The sequence below is a fragment of the Carettochelys insculpta genome, chromosome 31, assembly GCF_033958435.1.
Source record: "Carettochelys insculpta isolate YL-2023 chromosome 31, ASM3395843v1, whole genome shotgun sequence".
Classification (NCBI taxonomy): Eukaryota; Metazoa; Chordata; order Testudines; family Carettochelyidae; genus Carettochelys; species Carettochelys insculpta.
Window position 1 is genome coordinate 12,228,713 of NC_134167.1, and position 20,153 is coordinate 12,248,865.

The following is a 20,153-nucleotide window of genomic DNA, read 5'->3' on the forward strand; positions in this document are numbered from 1 at the left end:
GATACAGTATCTGGGTGCTTATGCAGAACGGATATTCTTCAAACAATCAAGAAGCCTAAAACTCCACCTCTGAAGTCTTCTATTTTCCCTCACCAGTAGCTTTCTTTCTAAGGCAGAGCCAGATTCCCCACCCACCATCCCACAATGAAATTACAGCCTTGGTGTTTTGACAGGATTCATAATTATGCAAGTTGTGTTCTTAAAAGTTTACCCATCGCAACACAGGAGTAGAAGGAACATCCTGGTTCACTGAGTCCAGCACACGGCTATCACAGACTATCCTCTCAGTTGGTCCCACTCCCAAACTTAGCAAGATCCATCTGCAAGCTAGTTAGAGCATTTGCCCCATGGTTGCTCTTGGTAGCTGGACCAGCATCCAACTCTTCTGATGGCCATGAACTAACTTCCAGCCTACATTTGTTCATAACTATTTGTTCTTGAGCCACCATTCTCCTCCATTTAGAGAGCTCTTTCCCTTCCATGATGTTTACCCTCCTGATGTACTTACAGAAGGCAATCATATCCCCTGCACTCATTGATTTGCTAGGCTAAACAAGCAAAGCTCTTTCAGTCTCCTCTCACAGCTCTCTTCAGCTGATCATCCCAGCTGGTAGCTCTTTCTCCACTTCTTCCAGTCTGAATTCTTTCTTCAACATGGGTGACCAGTGAGTCTGCACGGATGTAAAATTATCATCTGTATAAACAATCCACAGATCTCCATGTCCACTTCCGCAGACAGAAAGTGGATATCTGCAAATTTGCAGGCCCACAGACACCTGCGGATATAAAGCAGATATCCACAGATTTGCAGGACTCTAGGAACTGGAATTGAACATAGTATTCTACAGGAGGTCTCACAAGTGTCTTGTTCAAGAGCATTAATCCACCCCTATTTGTTAGGGTCAGAGAGAGATTCCACACTGATATCCAAAAGGTCTTTTGGCCCCACTGATGGATGGTTCATCCATGAGGTGCAGCCATTTAAAAATAAAGCAAGCCTGTTTGCTCTGTCTTTCAACCGGAAATCCCTTGAAATCCAGACATAAGATTCAGTCCTCAACAGATCTGAATCTGCTGTCCAGAACCAGAAGACATGGGGCAGAGGATCAGTACAGCTTGCACCTCTCTAATCCAGAACTCTCTCGTCCAGCAATATCTGTAATCCAGTGTGATTTTATTTTAATTAGCTGGACAACCACTTATGAGTGTGGCCAAGTTTCCCATGATTCCATAAAGTTTGTTCCCAGCCACCACTCCTGGCTCTGCGTTCTGTGCTCTTATCTAGCTGTAATTTACCCCTAAATGTCTTCTAACAGCCCAGTAACCAGAGGAAGTGTTAGTAATGTGCTAGAATGTACTGACCTCCCATCGTCCAGCAAATTCTCTCACCCAGCACTGGACAGGTCCCGAGGGTGCCGGACAAGAGAGGTTCAACCTGTCCTGAGAAAAAGCAGCCCACGTCCTCCAGTCTCAATCGTGTTGAGTAGGCTCTACCTCGGGCAAGCAACCCTTGCAATGAGACAGCTTGCACAAGCGGAGGTTCTAGAATCCGGCCTGTAGCAAGCACACCATAGGAAGTGACCATTGCTCTGATCACAGTACGTCGATCTACAGGCTGAACCTCTCTAGTCCCGCACTCTCTAGTCTGGCCACATCGGTAGCATGGGGCATGATTTGAGTTCACCATATGGCCACTTATCATGGGTGTGGCCAATCTTCCTGTGGCTCCATAAAGTTTTATTTTTTTTTCAGTTTGTTAGCTTAAGAAAAAACAAAACAAGCAACAAAAAACAAAAAACAACCAATGAAACAAACAAACAAACAAACAAATAAAACAGCCACCTGTCCTGGCTGTCCATGTTGTTACTGAGCTGTAATATACCCCTAAATGTCTAAGAACCCAATAAGCAGTGGAAATTTTGGTAGTGCCTCTACACAATACTGATCTCCCACATTTCAACAAATTCTCTGGTTTGGCACCAGTCAGGTCCCCAGAGAGGCTGAACCTGTATGGCAGTATCCCAACACAGATGATGGCCAGCACCAGATGATTCAGAACAAGGTGCATGAAACCCTGAAGGAGGGAGGTCTGGGATAAACTGTCCCAAGGGAAAGTTGCCTCCTGACCCCCCATAGCTAGGGTAGTAGATGCTCGCAGCAGGAAGATTCTAACAGCAGGCATTCCAGAGGAGCAAGACTGCTTAGCAATCAAGCTGATAGGTTGGCAGCAAAAATCTAAGCTCCCCCTGGAAACCGAAAGAGTTGTAGAACTACCATATTCCATTCCCGGAAAGATTAATTTAAAGATGACGGGAAGGCTAACATCTTACCAAAAATAATGTACAGTCTGTTACACTGTCACATTCCCTCCACCTTGGGGAGATATACTGAGATCATTTATGTGATGGCATCTTTCCACACCCTCTTCTAGTAATTTCAAGTGAAAGCTCAGGGATGTGATCCAAAAAGAGAAAAAATGCAAGCGATGTCTTTATTTTCATGCCATAAAGCACTAACTTAGATCACCCTGGACCAATAGTTTTGAGCCTCCCCAAACACTGTGCCACCATTTTCAAGGTGCCCATCTTGAGATAACATCTTAAAGGGGTGTGGATTTCAGAGGATAGCCACGTCTACACGTGCACGCTACTTCGAAGTAGCGGCGCCAACTTCGAAATAGCGCCCGTCACGGCTACACGTGTTGGGCGCTATTTCGAAGTTGAAATCGACGTTAGGCGGCGAGACGTCGAAGTCGCTAACCCCATGAGGGGATGGGAATAGCACCCTATTTCGAAGTTGAACGTCATAGTAGGGCACGTGTAGACAATCCGCATCCCGCAACATTGAAATAGCAGGGTCCACCATGGCGGCCATCAGCTGAGGGGTTGAGAGACGCTCTCTCTCCAGCCCCTGTGGGGCTCTATGGTCACCGTGTGCAGCAGCCCTTAGCCCAGGGCTTCTGGCTGCTGCTGCTGCAGCTGGGGATCCATGCTGCATGCACAGGGTCTGCAACCAGTTGTCGGCTCTGTGTATCTTGTGTTGTTTAATGCAACTGTGTCTGGGAGGGGCCCTTTAAGGGAGCGGCTTGCTGTTGAGTCTGCCCTGTGACACTGTCTGCAGCTGTGCCTGGCACCCTTATTTCGATGTGTGCTACTTTGGCGTATAGACGTTCCCTCGCAGCGCCTATTTCGATGTGGTGCTGCCCAACGTCGAAGTTGAACGTCGACGTTGCCAGCCCTGGAGGACGTGTAGACGTTTTTCGATGTAGCGTGCACGTGTAGACGTAGCCGATGAGTGTATGGCACATTCTGGAAAATGAAGTCATTAGGTGCCTCTATTGTTGGATGCGTCCCCTATGCCCCAAAAAAGCAAGTCACTTCTGAAGATTTAGAATGAGCTTCTCCCAGTCTTGTTCTTCAGAAAAAGAATCAAATATAATTAGTTTATTGAAAAATACTAACTTTCAAAAATTCCTTTTTCAAAGATCTTTGATTTTTGTCCACCCAGAGTATAAAGCACCTTGCACACCTACCCCCCCCCCGTGTAAATGCATCAACATGACAGGGTGAACCAGAATAAATAGACTAGTTTAAAAAATAAACAGAAAAATCACACCGCTATGGAGCATTAATAAAAACAGTGAAAAAACAGCAGTATGCAAAGAAAAGTATTTCAACTTGGTAAGCTCCAAAGGGAAAGAAATTTGCTGCTACTTCCCGATCTGTCTCTTTAAGAATTACACGTGCAACATTTTTAACCAGAATGGAGCAACCTCCCCAGCCGGTAAAACCAGAAATTTGTAATCTTTGTCCTATTTAATGCGGCAAGTCTTGTTTTATAGCTCTCCCTCAGAGATGCTTTATTGATAGGATCCTGCGCTAACAAAATGAATCAGGTTTCTTGGTCTTCATAGGCTGAGTTATCCAAAGGATCAGAGCTGTAGGAAGACGGACACACATTGTTGGTCCCATCTGAGTGCCCCCTGGGCTCCCTCCTTGCAAGGACGATCTTCTTTTCTGGGATTGTTTCAGTCCATGTAGTTTAACAAACACACTTGATTACATACTAAGCATCTACAAAACAAAAAAGCGGCCCTGTAGCACTTTAAAGACTAACAAAATCATTTATTAGGTGATGAGCTTTCGTGGGGCAGACCCGCTGCTTCAGATCTGGAAGCTCAGAATTTCCAGATCTGAAGCAGCGGGTCTGCCCCACGAAAGCTCATCACCTAATACATGATTTTGTTAGTCTTTAAAGTGCTACAGGACTGCTGCGTGGTTTGTTTGTTTGTTTGTGTTTGTTTTTTGTTTTGTTTTTTTGTGTGATGACACAGATTAACACAACTACTGCTCTGCGACTATACCTCCTAGGGAACAAAAAATTCATAATGGGCTGAAGCCAGACAAATTAAGACTGGAAGTATAACATAAGTTTCTGACAGTGATGGTCATGAGCCAGTGAAACAACTTACTAAGTGTTGTGGTGGATTCCCTGTCACTGACCGTTTTAAAAATCAAGCTTGGATATTTTTTCTAAATGATCAGCAGCAGGAATTATTTCGGGTCAGTTCTCTGGCACGTGTTACACAGGAGGTCAGAGATGATCACAGTGGTCATTGGCATCTACAAGCTATTTTTTCTCACTGGGGCAGCTTGGATTTGAAACAATCCCAATATCTAGCAGAAGAGTGCTACGGTGGACAAGAGAGCGCTTCTGCAGGGCTGCCTCTCCAGCTTTGTTCCCCTTTCTAAACTGCTTTAGAAGACGCTATTGCTACGCTGTGTACACTACCATTCTTTGTGACTTTCCCATGTAAGCAACTGCTGTAGGCAGGGATGATTTGTGATCACAAATAGGAAAGGAGAACAAACAGGAGGGGGAGAGATTCTCAAGCCAGGTTCAAAATGAAGAGATGTCCACACTATGACAAAGTTTGAGACCTCATGAAAACAGAGTGGTGGGCTAATGCCAAGCCAACGTAACTTTTCCCCAGGAAGGAGGTTGGGTGATAATTTGACTGGGAAGTCTTGTGAGTTGCAACCATCAAGTTGCACACTTCCAGCCTCTGTTCCTTCTACCATCACACTCATTCCTTCTCGCTTGTGGCATCTCGACATTGGACTGTAAATTTTTGGGCAGCCCCAGCTCAACAGGCGGTCCCAATCTGGACCTCGATTAAAGTCAATAAAATTAACGTTCACGGTGGAGGGGAAACATTTCTCCCAACAAAAGCCTGGCTTTGCAGAGTCAAATAACTCATCCTAGTCGTGTACATCACTAGAGTACCCAGCGAAAGGTTCTTCTCCTAGTCAGCTCCAGCCAAGACACACAAGTGACTCTTGCCACTGCCAAAAGCCCCGCCCCTGTCAGCTTGCAGAGTTGGACAAATATTTTCTTTGCCGTCACAAGCCAGTTTGGCTTAAGAGCAGCATGAGACAACATCCACGGCAAAAGACAAGTGTGTCCCCACCAATTATCAGCCCAAAGTTTTCCCCTCCAAACTCTTCCAAGGTGAGAAAACTCCCATTAGGAGCATTGGCACGGATGGTTCATGTTCACGTTGTTTATTACCGCAGGCTTGGAAACAGGATGGAGCATTTATCCTCACTATAGCTGCTCCCACCCCCCTGAAATCAGGAAGAGACAGGAAGTAGGGTTGGCTTTTGAAGAAATAAAGATCTCATTTTTTATGGAAATACCCTGAAAGCTTTATTGTACCTACTCATCCCAAAATAACCTAATGAGCCATTTCATCCAGTATCCTGTCCCCAGTGCCAGCGGCTCCAGGTTTTAATCCAAATTCTAAATCCTAGGAGTTAGGTTTCCTGCACCTTCATGATACATCTGGCACCAGCAACCTTCAAAGACACGTTATGGAACCAGTCTCACAAGTCCTGTGGTCATGGATGCTCCATAATGCCACCAAATAACGCAATGCTTCACCATGCAAGGGAGGAGAGAAATTCTTCCTGGCCCTTTCTCAGGAATCCGCTAGAGCCCTGAAGCATAAGGACTCATAGAGCCTCTCGCATTTGTATCCCAGCTAGCCTTCCTGCACAAGGCACCGTTCACAGAAGGAAGAACAAAAGAACGGCCATACCGGGTCAGACCAAAGGTCCATCTAGCCAAGTATCCTGTCTTCCAAAAGTGGCCAATGCCAGATATCCCAGACGGAGTGAACACAACAAAGACTCACAAAAGTGATCCCTCTCTTGACACCCATTCCCAGCTTCTGACAAACAGAGGCTAGGGACACCATTCCTACCTGTCCTGGCTAATAGCCACTGATGGACCTGTCCTCCATGAACTTATCTAGTTCTTTTTGGAACCCTGTTAAAGAAGAAATTCACTCAGAGTCAGAGTCCATAACACGGATGCCCTGCAAGGTGGTTGCACAGGAAGGGTGAGACGGAAGCAGGGAACCACTGCCTCCACGCTCTAAGTTTGCCGTGGAATGGCCCTCCATGCTGCTGTCTGGGATAGGGAAGGAGATGACGACACCAAAGTGAGAGCCAACAGGGACCCAAAGCGCCCCCCACATGTGATGCGGAAGGAGCCTCAACCCAGATTCAGGAGACTAGTTTCACCCCACAGCCAACCAACCCATCCGCATATCTCCCCCACAGACCACAATGACTCATGTTATTCACGCAAAAGGCCCAAATTCTGATTTCGCTGACCTCCCTGTGATCAATCAACAAGCCAAACTTCGCCACTCCATGGTCACTGCCACCCGGGCTGTATGAGCATTGAGGATACCACCCTGGGAGATGCCAGGCAGAACTCATCCAAACCAGCTGGGCCTTTTTATAATACATTTCCATAGTGGCACCTTTGCTATGCGCCTTCTTATTACCCTGCACCAGGGAGTTCTAACAGTTATACCCCCCTGAGGCAAACCAGGAGGATGCAGGAAGCCAAGTATTTCTAAGCTTTCAGCACTTCCCATCGAGTGGGAGTAGAAAGCACAAACTCCACCTGCTGTTACCAATCACACAAGCGCATTCAATGGCCCCAGCGGGCACTCACCTCTGGGAGAAGTCCTGATTTTTTCTTCTTCAGCGCCTCGCACTTCCTCATTTTGCAGATCTGGTGGCTGGTCCTTCGATTCACACAGTGGGTGCAGGCGCCGCAATTCCCCTTTGTCAAGCAAGGGCCACAGCGCCCGCAACGCTTCCGTTTCTTCCGTGCCCGGCCAGCCGCATCCACGCCAAGACAGGCATCGCTCTTCTCCACTGTCAGAAAGCCGCTTTCACAGCCGGTCAACATCTCACCGCCTTCAGGGAAGCCGTAGGCACCTGCCGACTCATTCCTAAACTGCAGCAACGACTGGAATTTCTTCATGGCTCCTTGTCACGCCAGGGAGCAAGACAGGCACTTTTTTAGTGGGACCTAAATAGTGAAGGATGCCAAACAGCTGCTAAAAGAGGGACCCTGGTCCCCTTAATAAAAATGGGTAATACAAATCTATAACTAAAAAAAAAATGCAATCACCTCACTAGTTCAGTCCCTTCACTCTGCCAAATCTCTCAGCTCCATTCCCTGCTCTTTGGAATTCATCTAGTCTTACACCCCAACGATCTCTCTCTTCTTCCGGTGCTTCGTTCCCAAACTGTGAGCTCTGTTTTCTTACAGACCCTCTGCGAGGGGATCATCCTGGATATAACCCACTTTTGGGGAAGCGAGGCTCGGTGCAAAGTTGGAAGTTTAGTTGGAATCTCCCAGGTTACTGAAATCTCAAGGACTATATAACGGCAAAACTTCTCTAACTAAGATGAGGGGGAATCTCGAAGAGACAGGAGCCAACAAGGTGTCTTCTGGTGGAAGAAGCAGAAAGGGAAAAAAAAAGACAATGTAAGGAGTAATTTTGTAGCTTTAAATCAGTTTCACTCCCACTAACCCCCCCCCCATCAAGTGCCAAAACAATGGAATCTAAATTGTAAGACTAAGAACACAAAATTAAAATGACTCCAACACTAGGTCATTTTCACTCCAAAAGCAAACACTTAAAGCTTAAAGTCTAACACTGAAGTTTAAATTGAAGCGAGCAATCCCAACATAAAATAAAAAATAAGCCCTTTGCCTCTAGGGAAAAGCTACATTATAAACACTGTTCTAAAACCCTGAGAAGTTTAAATCAGAACTTTTGCAAATCCGGACTCCCCAACCATGAGTCTTAAAGGGATCCGAGCTGCTGTTAGGCAGCAGAGCAGCAGTTTAATAACCCTTCACTTTCAGTCTCTTTTGCAAACTGTTTTCCCTCTTTACAGAGTTGCTAACTTCGGGTCTTTGTTTGCCTGCAGTAATGTGTGTGTTTAATAGCCACAGGTCTGTCGAGCTACTCCTCTCTGGAAGATGCTTTTTTTAAAAAAAAAAAAAAACATTCTCGTCCCCACTGCCCTCCAGCCCCCAATACACAAAGAGCCATTACCAAGCAAGCAACAAGAGGTGCAGCAAATAGCCCTGCAAACGTGTGAATCGGCACGGAGATAAAGAAGGGAGAAGTGCCTGCGGGAGGAGAGGTGGGGGAAGGGAGGGAGAGGGGGAAACCGACAAGCAGAAGTGTGGATGCAAATTGCAAAGGCAGCTGCTGCTGCAACAAGCTGCTTGCTGCTGCCGCTTCTTTGTTCTGGAGGCTCCTGCAACACCAGCCCTGCAGCCGGCTCCCGCCCCCTCTGCCACGGGAGGGGGCCTCTTTCGAAGCACCATGCGCCCCGCGGGCTCTGGCGCGGAGCTGAGCTGGGCCCCCCTCCCCCCAGCCCAGCCCCGCCCCGGAGAGCGAGCGAGCGAGCGAGCTCACCCCCAGCCCCCGCGCCGGGAACGGACAATGGGGAAAGTTTCCAGGCAGCTGCAGGGAGGGGAGGGGAGGGGAGAGGAGAGGAAGCCCAGGGCGTGGGGAAGCACTTTGCTTCCTCTCCGAGCAGCGCCCCCACACTGCGGGGGGAAGGTACGGCCAGACGCCCCCGCTGCAGCACGCATTCCCGGAACACCCCTGGAGCGGCGCCCGGGGACCCCTCCCCAGCGGGACCAGCAGTGCCTATTCCCGGGGCGGCGAGCTAGCGGGATCCCCGGTAACCTCCCCCTTCCTGGGGCACAGAGTGGCTCCGCCGCCCCCCCCCGGCCCGGCGGCTACTACAGCCTTATCCTGGGAAGGGGGGGGCTGCTGCGCCCCCAGACTTCCTCCCGAGGTCTCCCCACTCCCTCGGGACTGCCGCCCAGCCGCACTCACCTGCCCGGCTAACGGGGAGCCCAGCCCCCGGTGGCGCTTGATTTGAGCCACATGGCTCCGGGGCTTAACCATGCGCACGATCCGCCCAGCCAGGCTCTGCCTCTGTCCCTGTCCCCCCAGGGCGGGGGGGGGCTGTCGATTCCCGGCGGGGAGAGCTGTGGCTGCTTCCCAGGCCGGCGGGGGGGACCCCGGCAGGACCCCCGAGGCTGCCTGCAGCTCCCCCACTACAGGGCTGGGGCCGGGGACTTTGGAGAGTTTACACAGGCTGGCCCGAAGCCTGCCCTCGCCCCGGCTGCACACGCGGCGGGGGGGGAGCGGGTTAGGGGGGAAAAGTCTCCCATCAGCTGTAAGATAGGGCTGTGCTGTTCCCAGGGCAATAAACTGCTGGGTGCTTCCCGGGGAAGGAGGGGGGTTGGAAAAGGGTAGATGAAAGGGGGCCATCAGGATAGATGCACACACTCCTTTGTTTTGGTAGGGTCCTCCTAAGAGCCCCTGGCTCCCTACACACTGGTGTGTATTGGAGTGCAAGCACACTCCTTAGGTGTAAGGTCACTCCAAGGAGCCTGGGGTAAGTGCTGCTTTGTTATTGTAGGGTCGCTCAAGGGGGCTGGACCATGCGCACACTGGCCTGTTATTGTAGGGTTGCGCCAAGCGGCTGAGAGGTGCCCTCCCTGATTTGTGTTTACTGTAGCATCCTTCCTGGGGCTGGGCTCCACAAGGCTGCTTTGTTAGTGCAGGGATGCTCCAGGAGGTGGGGCTTGGCTGGGTCAGGCTGGGCTGTTACTATAGGGGTGGCCGCAGGACAGTGGTTGGCAGCAACTGTGCCCAAAAGTTGAGGGAGGAGGCAGCAGCACAAGGAGCAGGCTCCCCAGCTGAGTTCAGCCCACGCACTCTTCCTGCACAAGCAGCAACCTGTCCCGTGCTTACACCCCAGAAATGTGCATGTGCCCGCAGAGGGCCGGACACAATACCCAGTTCTCTTCCAGCCCTGCCTTGTAATCCGCAGGTCCTGCAACCTACCAGAACCCCCGTGTTCTGTCCCCCCCGCAGCCTCTTACACCCCCCATACTGAGCACCCCATACGAATCCCACAGCTGCCTGCCAAAACTCCCAAGCCCCCCGTATTGTTCCCCCCATTCCTCTGTTCCCTCCCTCAGTAGAACCCCCCGGCTCTATGCCTCCAGCAGTGTCCCCCAAAGTCCTAGGCCCCACACATTCTGTGTTCATTCCCAGCCCTGTCCCTCCAGCGCTGGTGCCCACTCCCCTTCCCCATCCCCGACCCCCGGCAGGGGGCTCTCCCAGTGCTCCCTATCACCCCACACGACCGGGGCTTCCCCCCAGCACTGTGGGCTCCACCTCCCGACTCTTCTGTCCTATGTCATCAGTAAGGGGCGCCTGCATTCTGTAAGGAGTACCTCTTCCCCAGTTCGGAGGGGGCCTGGCAGGTGTACCCGGTGCTCCCTTATCCCCATTCCTGCATGTGCTCCAGGTCTTTCTTGCCCTCATTCCCTACCAGGGCAGCCCTCGGCAGAGGTGCCGCATGCTTCCCTTTGGCTCCCCCTGCTGCCTGAGTCTGGCATCGTCTCTGTCCGCCAATCAGCAGGCCACAAACAAGAGAGGTTATTATTGGAGGGTCGCTCTTGGGGCTGGGCTTATGCACATACCGGTTTGTTATTAAAACAAAAAGCAGTCAAGTAGCACTTTAAAGACTAGCAAAATAGTTTATTAGGTGAGCTTCCGTGGGACAGACCCACTCCTTCAGACCATAGCCAGACCAGAACAGACTCAATATGTAAGGCACAGAGAACCAAAAACAGTAAGCAAGGAGGACAAATCAGAAAAAGATAATCAAGGTGAGCAAATCAGAGAGTGGAGAGGTGGCGGGGGAGTCAAGAATTAGATTAAGCCAAGTATGCAGACGAGCCCCTATAGTGACTCAGAAAGTTCCTGTCCTGGTTTAAACCATGTGTTAATGTGCCAAATTTGAATATAAAAGTCTGTTCTGGTCTGGCTATGGTCTGAAGAAGTGGGTCTGTCCCATGAAAGCTCACCTAATAAACTATTGTGTTAGTCTTTAAAATGCTCCTTTACTGCTTTTTTGTTTTGATTCTCTGGTTTTATTATTGTAGGGTTACCCTTGGGGCCCGGACAATGAGGACGCTTGATTTGTTATTGTGAACCTGGTTTTCATTTTGAAGAGATTCCTAACAAGATACCCGGACTGAAACCAAAGAAGGGTTCTGTATTTCCCCAGCTTTATGCAGAGGGAGAGGGACTGTGTCATGGAGAAAGCTCAGCTCTTTGGGGCAGGAACAGTTTGTGATAATATCTTTGTAACCCATCTCACATATTGAGCTTTCAGTCAGCATCAGATGCTCTAGGCACTACCAAAATTTAAGTAACAAATCATCATGATAATTTAAGAATTTAAATTTAAGCAATTAGAGATGTGTAGCATGTGGGCACCATGATTAGTTCTTGTTGGGAGACACAGGCTTTGTTAACAAGCTCAGTCCTCTTTCAATGTTTGTTCCCTAATGCCAGGAATGGGTGCCTTCCATAAGTCAAAGACAGAATGCTATCCAGGCAGCTTCACGCTGCGGCTGCTTGCTCCATGACACGACAGCCCCTCTGCTATCTTGTGCTATATCTGTCTATCTGTTGGCTTCTCCTGTCATCCCCCTAGGTCAGTGTTTCCCATACTTAAAACATTTGCATACCCCTTTCAGGACTTTGGCCTTATCGGCCTACCTCCTCTCCCAGTGCTTATCTCCTGATTTTTAGTAATTTATTTTCTGCCATGTACCCCTTGAAATCCTCTTACGTACCACTGGGGGTACACATACTACACCTTGGAAAACACCGCTCTAGGCTGCAGGTTGTTTTTGGCTTTTTGTTAAGGGTGCAAACACAACAGGGCCCTGATCCAAGGGTGTTCCCACAGTACTAACCGTAAAAGGATGGTCTTACATTCATCCTACTCCTGGTTTCTTCAGCGGAAAGTCAGACACGAAGTAACCTGGAACAAGGGAGAGTTAGGTTAGAGATCAGAAAAAGCTATCTCACTAAGGGTAGTTAAATTATGGGATAGTCTCCCAAGGGAGGTTGTGGAATCCCCATCACTGGAGGTTTATAAAAACACGGTGAACCACCAACTATCAGGGATTAGGAGGTTGACTTTGTCTTGCGTGAGCACAGCAGGCCAGACTTGACGTCCCTCCAGCCTGATGTGTGTCTGTTTCTAAGTGTAGAAACAAGACCTCTTCCTCCGAGCACTTTCTATCAGCTTTTCCAAACTTGTGGCAACACACCAGTGCCAGCAAAGACAAGTGCAGCTGAGATCCCACTAGCGTGGCTGCAGACAAGCACTCTTTTCTCACAGCCGTAAAAGCTGCTGCCTACAAAGCCACAAGTGTCCAGGGTTTGTGTCTTCTCTGGCATGTGGGCAACGTATGCGTCCTGCAACAGATGGGGGGACTTTGCTAATTGATTAATTTGGCACAAGCGCAAGGCAGCTAGTGAAGGCAAAACAATCAAAGAGGTCGTTACATTTCAGAGCAACTTGAATGCAGATTATGGGGAGTGAACTGATAGAATGTGAGACATTCAGGATGGGAGAGGCAGTGAGACTTACTGGATTAAGTACAGGACTAGTAGTCGGGGCAGCTGTACTTTAGTCATACTCTGGCATTGACTTGTTGTATGATCCTGGGCAAGGCATCTGACTAGCCCAGGGAAGGAATGATGTATGAAGAAGGCTTGAAAGGACAGAGAGGAGTTTTATTATTATTATTATTATTATTATTGTCCCTTAAAGTTTATTTTTCTGCTTCTGGTTTGTTTGTCTGTTTGCGTTTTTTTTTTTATAATCAAAGAATCAGCTCTTTTCTCTGCTATTGCTCTTGAAAGACGATAGGGATGACTGGAGAACGGGAAATCTGATTAAAGAAGGCTGGAAGTGATTTAATGTTCAGAGCATTTAAAACCTTTGTTTAATCTTTGAGGCTTGAGCTCTCTTGGGAGAAACTAGGTCTTGTAATGAAGACTCACCACTATTATTATTTATACTTCATTTGTGATTAGAGGCTCCGCCTGGCAATGAAGCCATGTTATGCTAGGTCCTGTTCATAGTAAGATTTACTACGAGACTAAGGCCCAGATCCTGAAAGCTATTGAGGTTCCTAATTCCCCTTGAAATCAATATAAGGGAATTAGGCACTTAATACTTTGAGGATCTGGGCCTAAGAGTTCTTATTCTAACTAGACAAAGCAAATACCCAGCAGGTCTGGGTGAGAACAGATCCAGAATGGGGAAACAGCTTACCCAGGCCTGCCAGAAGGTCTGGCATAGAACTAGGAACAACACAGCTCTCCTTACTTCTAGCTTGGTGTTTTAGAACCATGCTGCTTCTTAAGTCTATCAAGGAATTATGGCGTTCACCACATCCGTTAAACCTCCAACAGTACTCCAGGAAAACAAGAAAAATCCAGACTGACAATCCTGACGTGTCTACAGTTCAACACATTGTGTCAGGACTGTTTTAACCAATATAAAGAAATAATGCAGGGCGCAAACTCAGTTTCTTGCCCCTCTATCCCTGTTACCTTAAAATTCTCTGTACAACTATTTCAATAGGTGCTAATAGTTATCTAATAAGAGATCATAATAATTGTTCGTAAATCATTATATGTTATTGTTAAAAATTCCATTGACTCATTAATCCATCCCACAAGGTCTAGTGCAAGATTGTAACAAGGTTTAGAGCCCTGACTGAGTGAAGCCCTTTAAGTGCATGAGTAATTCCTCCCTGATTCAGGAAAGCATTTAAGCCCAGATCCTTGAAGATATTCAGGCTCCTAACGCTCATTAATTTCAATAGATCCAGGTCTCTGGCATGTGCTTACATTGTTTTCTTCAACAGAAAGTGAGCACAAATTCAACCCGTGCGCCAAAATCTTGCTGAATCAGGGCCTGGTCCTTTAATCCACTAGAGGGAGATTTTGCAGCTCTTTACAATAAGTCATGTGAAGTCAACACCAATGATTGTGAAATCTCCTATCAGTTGACTGGGCTGATTTCTGCTCAAATGAGGCTCATTGCTTGTTTGCTGTGAATTATAACTGATTTTTGCAGCAGTGTGTAGCAAGGCCTCTTAAAGACAAAGGGCAAGTTGCTTTGGTGGTTATAACATGCCTTTCAAGGGTTCCACGCAGGCAAACCCTGTGGTTTTTTCCATCAATGTATCTTTGTTTCATGTGCTTTAGGGAGAATAAGCAGCCTTTTTCATTTTCACAACATCAGGTTTTGAATGGTCTGATCATTATTCAAACTATATTTCAATATGTTCCCTCTTCAAGCCTAATTCCATTCCTGCTAAGCTGTCACCACACATTGAAAATTTTCAGCCCTTTATGCTGCAACATGGTAGCCTGTGTTCCCTGACAACAAATTAGTTCACCAAAGAGTATGGTTTCCGCATATCAGGATTTTTCATATTACTCTGACCTCTGAGCCTACAAAGTCCCACTAAAATGAATAGTTCATAGCTTAACTCTACATATATACATTGGTCTGCTTAGTTCAGAGTCAAAGAGTACTAGACCCTACACTCAATCAATGTCAGAGCCTCCACTGACTTCAGCAGGAATAGGTTTGACCCTAGAATTACAGCTGAGTGATGGGAGAGAACAGATGTGCCCTGTAGTCCATCCCATGTAGGAGCAAATAAAAGATTCATTTCTTCCTTGGACTAAGTACTTATTATGCTTGATCATTATGCTTGAGTGACAAGATCCTGGAACCACGATCAATCATTTGAAAGACTAGCACCAGGCACGCCGTTCTAGAGGACACCTGGATGCTGGCACCTGCGGAGATGCGTAAGGACACACACCAGTGTAGTCTGATCCCTAGCCATTTGCAGCTATAAATCCAAGAACTTGCTGAGCACAGCTGACTGAATTAAGAGAGGAACCTAAATTCCCTTGGGGCAGGTACTTGTCTAATTGTTTCAAAATTCCAACCGTGGTGCCAAACTGGACATGCCACTTTGCAGAAACACGTCAAGGAGTTAGGACCTTGAGCTACCACAAACATAAGCATTACAAAACTCACTCGCGACTGGCACCTTCAGTGGCAGTTCCAACACATAATAGCACAATGGTTTTCAACCAGCGTGCCACACGAACTATCCAAGTGTGCCATGAAATTTCATCAAATTTCCCCTCGCTGTGGCTCTTTGCAGAGCCACCACAGAGGGAAACAGACAACCCTGCACCAGCTGGGGTTCAAGAAGCAATTTCCCCCATGTGGTGGCTCTCTGCAGAGCCTCCGTGAGGGGAAATGCCAAACCTGTTAAACCCTGTTTGTGCCGGAAGGCAGCTGAAATGTTGCTTCACAGCCCAAATCAGCTGGCAGGGAACTTGCCCCTGCTCCCTGCTGTGGCGAGTGGGAGGAAGGAAGAGCAGGTGCCTGTTGGAGCTGGGATGCAGTTTAAATGCTGCGTCCTGGCTCCAATAGGGGAGAGGAGCCCGCTTTTAGCAGTTACTCATTTACTCAAGACCCCTAGCATGGCGTTGAGCAGATTTTGAAAATGTGTTTGTGCTTGCTGTCAAAAACAGCATAATCTGTGCTAGATTTGAAACATCAGTGCATTTGATCATTGTTTAGCTTGTTCTGTGCATTTCTATGCTGCAAACCTTTCTAGTAAGACCATAACCATAGTAAGTGTAAAGTGGGTGTGCCATGGAATTGTTTGTCTCACTGAAGTGTGCCCTGTTACTGAAAAGGTTGGAAACCACTGCACTAATGAATGAACTGGACATGGAGGTTCTATTGAATTATGGTCCCTCCAAGTCAGAGATTACAAATGGTGGCTGAGATTTTCAAAACTGACAAATGATTTTGGATGCCCAGCTTGAAATGCCTCTGACATCCCTGATTTTCAGAGAGCACTGAGCAGCCAGGACCCTTTATGGTTGTTGCAGTTGGCCAACCAAAATTACTAGTCACTTTTTGAAAATCTTTTCCAGTGGCTTGACCCGCATTACATTTGCTGGTCCTGTTTTAACGCATTATCTACTCTGATTTGCTGATTGTACTGTAGACACAGGGCCCATGTTTCTCCCTGGTCATGTTTAACCCTAGGGTAAAACATGATTGGCAATAGCAGTGTAAATATGCCTAGGAGTGTGGGGTACACGAGCATGCAATGATGTGCTTCCATCAACTGGTTAGTTTAGGCCTCAATCCTCAATTATATTAGATCCCTTTTTCCTGGCTGTACAAAGGGGCTTTAAAGTGGAGGGTAATTCTCTGACCCTTTCACATGGCTAAAGACCATGGTGTCCATGAGAATTAGGCCACTTTTCCACCTGGGTTCTTAAGACAGCATCTCTCAGCAATACCAGATTCAGTAACTTCATTTATATTTAAATAAGTCCAATGGAGTCAACTTTAAAAAGAATCTGGACTCCTTTAAAAAGCCAAACCCCGGATAACTTGCCCTTTATCTTTGTGCTATGTCTAGCAAGAGTCCACTCCAGCACTGATAAGTGCGCAAACCCAGCCCTCCCTGTCTGGTCTGATATTTTCGTGTGTTCATAGTCTAGATATTCCACATACTTCTCAAGCTGAGTGTTTGTGTAAATTCACATTGCAGGGGAAGGCAGGTATTTGCCACTGATTGTATTTTGGCACAGGTTTGCAAAGGGGGGGGGTGCTGAAGGCATACCTGAGCTCTCAAAAGGCAGAGAATTAACAACCTCCTAAAGCTATTCTGCATCTTCCTTCCCTCCCACCCCTCTGGTCAATTGGAATATCATTGCTCACCAGCAGCTTATTATGATCAATTTAGATTGCAAACCTGCTGATCTTGCTGGCACCAACTCAGCACTAACTCTGTTGAAATCAATCAAGCTAGGGACATGTAAAATCAGCGTGAGAGAATATAGCATATAACTTTCAGTCACTGTGTAAAGCACCATGCATCCCTGCATTGCTATGTACAAATGAGAGTAATAATGCATCTGCTATAGACTTTTTTTTTTAAATAAAGGATATGCTGTCTCTTAAGGTATGTCTATACAGCAAAGTTATTTCAAAATAACTATCCTAGCGTCTACACTACCCAACTGCTATTTTGAAATAATTTCGAAATAGTGGTTTACTTATTTCAACATTAGTAATCTTCATTACACGAGGAATAGCACCTATTTCAGAATAGGTACTGTTAAGACAGGGACTAATGCCTATTTCAAAATAAGCCATAGGGTGTACAATGGCTCTATTTCAAAATAGGCTCCATAGTTGTAGACGACGTATTTCAAAATAGCTAAGTGTTTAGACAGCCCCACATGCTGAAATAGCCTGCTTCGAAATACGACATGTAATTTGCACAGTGCAAATTGTGTATCTTATTTCAAGTTTAGGATGCGATGTCAATGTAATCTTGGCAATGTTGTCCTTCACGTGACCCCTGCACTGGATAATTGGGTTAGGTGTGTTTGGGGGAGGGGAAGGAAGTGGTAGGGAGTCCAAATAATTGCTGATGCAGTTGTTCTGCAAACCCTAACCTTACACTCTGCAGAAAAGCATAATTTTGTTTGTGCATCTATCTGTGTCATTTGAGTAATGTAAAACTAATGCAAGTATGTATAATAACGCTGTAAAACTGGGTACTCCCAGAACCTCTCATGGAATAAGTAGGAAAAAGAAGAAGGGGAAAAATAGCTTGTCGCTATGGACCAAATTCTGTCTTTGTTTACCCAAGAGAAGTCACTGGTTCTGTACCAGCCTAAATGGAGGCAGAATGTGGATCTGTGTGTAACCTATGCCACCATCGCATATGAGAATTGTTCCTGAAGGAGCAAAAGTCTGCTCTCTTCCATTGTAAATCCAAAGTGATGCCACAGAGTTGGTTCCACTGGTGATACTAGATGCCACTCCAGACTAAGAGTAGAAGGAAGCCCTCAGGGAGAAACTCAGGAGCACCAGTACCATAAGATCATTGGGTTGGTTTCTCTTCTTACACTGGTGTACATGATTCATATGGATTTACACAGGGGTAAGAGAGGAGTATCAGGCCTTTTACAGAAGTGTCTGACCGTAACAATTTTATATGGCTTGTGGAGATTTATGATGCAGAAAATCAAATTACCTTAACTCCTACATCTTTGCTTTTGCCAGCTTTTTTCCATCAGCGTGTAAATAATGTGTGACAAGTGACCATTAAAGAAAAAGTCACCTCACATCAGAGACCAAGCAGCACTCATGATGCAATAGACACGGCTAACTAGTGCTGGATTCTCACCAGTAGTGCAGCAGCAAAAAATTCTTTATCCCATTGCTTTGAGTGACTCAGAATAAATAACCCAGCACAAATATAACATGGTAAGGAAAAGGGACTGTGTATGCACTGGGGTAACTTACATGGTCATGGGATTTTCAGACGACTAGTGGAATTTGGCTTCCAACTCAACCCAATTAGTGGACAGTCAGGTACAGAAAGTAACTACCAGGAATCAGATTTAGCTACCAGCTCCTCCATGACTTAAGTTATGCATATGCAATTCCACTGAAATCAGCAAGCACAAAGAATACCAGATTCTTCTTCAAGTTAGATGTGCACACACCATGTGCGTGACCGTCAAATAGTCTGACCCATCGAGTCAGCTGTGGAGGCCCCTGGAACAGCACCAGTGTGGAGCCCTATATATGACCTCACCAACCCGACTGCCCCTCAGTTCCTCCTTACCACTGAGCTCCATCGTCCTCAGTGCAGGCAGCACCCAAATCATCCAGGTCTCATGACTCCAGTGCCTTAGCATCTCATGCACTGAGCCTGCTCTTCCTCAGCTTGCTTAGAGGAGAAGCAGTACTTGTCAGTCCTTTGCCCGCACCGGACATGTACTAGGCGGTATGGGGACTTATCGAAATGATGCACTTCCCAGTGCAGACTGAAGCCTCTGTCTCTTGGCATGTCTCCAGAGGCAAGCCTGCATTAATGGCTCTACCCGTTTCAGTGCTGGTCATTTGTGGTGTCATTGGTCTGCCTTGCAGCACTTATTTACATCCCACTCTACACATGGCGACTCCCATTCAAGGGTCTCCATGGCAGGTGGCTCAGATTCTGGCTCTTCGACATGCTTTGCCCACTGCCTCAACACTCGGTACCATGTCTGTTCAGTTTGGACTCCTCCACCTATCACCCTGACCCTGGGGGGCAACCATCGTAGCCCCATCCCTCAGAACATCCAGGTTCTACCCGGCAAGCAGATTTCGCACTACACATCGGTCCTGCTCAACGTGCCATTCTCTTCACAGGTCCAGTTTGGCACATCACCTCGGTGCCCATCTCCTACAGGATGCAAGCCCTTGTCTCGCTGCCAGTCCCGCTCGGCGTGTTGGTCCTGCTCCTGGCATCAGTCTCGCTCGGCACAGCAGTCCCATTCCTCTTGCTCCAACACCGATCTTGCTCTGGACAACAGTCCCACTTGCCTCATCAGTCTTGCTCACCTTGTCAGCGTTCCTGGTCCCAGCTTAGCACAACCTGCCACCCTCTTTTCCACAGCTCTGCTGATTTGGCACTGCCATGGCCTTCCCATTTGGCTTTGCCTAACACATTTCAGGAGGCCTCAGTCTTATCCAGCTGCTTCGTCCCTGTGCATTCCCACCCGTTCATCAATGGCCTCCTTCCCCAGTGACAGTATTGGACACCTTGTACAACCAGGCTCGGGGCATCTTGCCCCACTCTCAGCCTCAGCTACAATTAGTTGCCCACCACCAAACCTACAACCTGCCATTCCTACAGAGGAAGTTTCTCACACACCGCCACCTCAACAACCCAGGGACGTGGCGGAGACGGCATCCCCCCTATTAACCTGCTCCAGTTCCTCTCCAGACCAGGCAGTGGCAGGCACCTGC

General features: G+C 47.5%; 1 protein-coding gene across 1 annotated transcript in view; it reads right to left on the minus strand.

Annotated features, from left to right (window-relative positions):
• TET3 (tet methylcytosine dioxygenase 3) overlaps positions 1-7,489 on the minus strand; it is a 159,167-nt gene extending 151,678 nt beyond the window's left edge. The window contains exon 1 of the mRNA XM_074981893.1: positions 7,030-7,489. Within this exon, the coding sequence (XP_074837994.1) occupies positions 7,030-7,344 (315 nt within the window). The 5' untranslated portion in view covers positions 7,345-7,489. The remainder of the gene's footprint in view (positions 1-7,029) is intronic.
• Between the last annotated feature and the right edge of the window lie 12,664 nt (positions 7,490-20,153).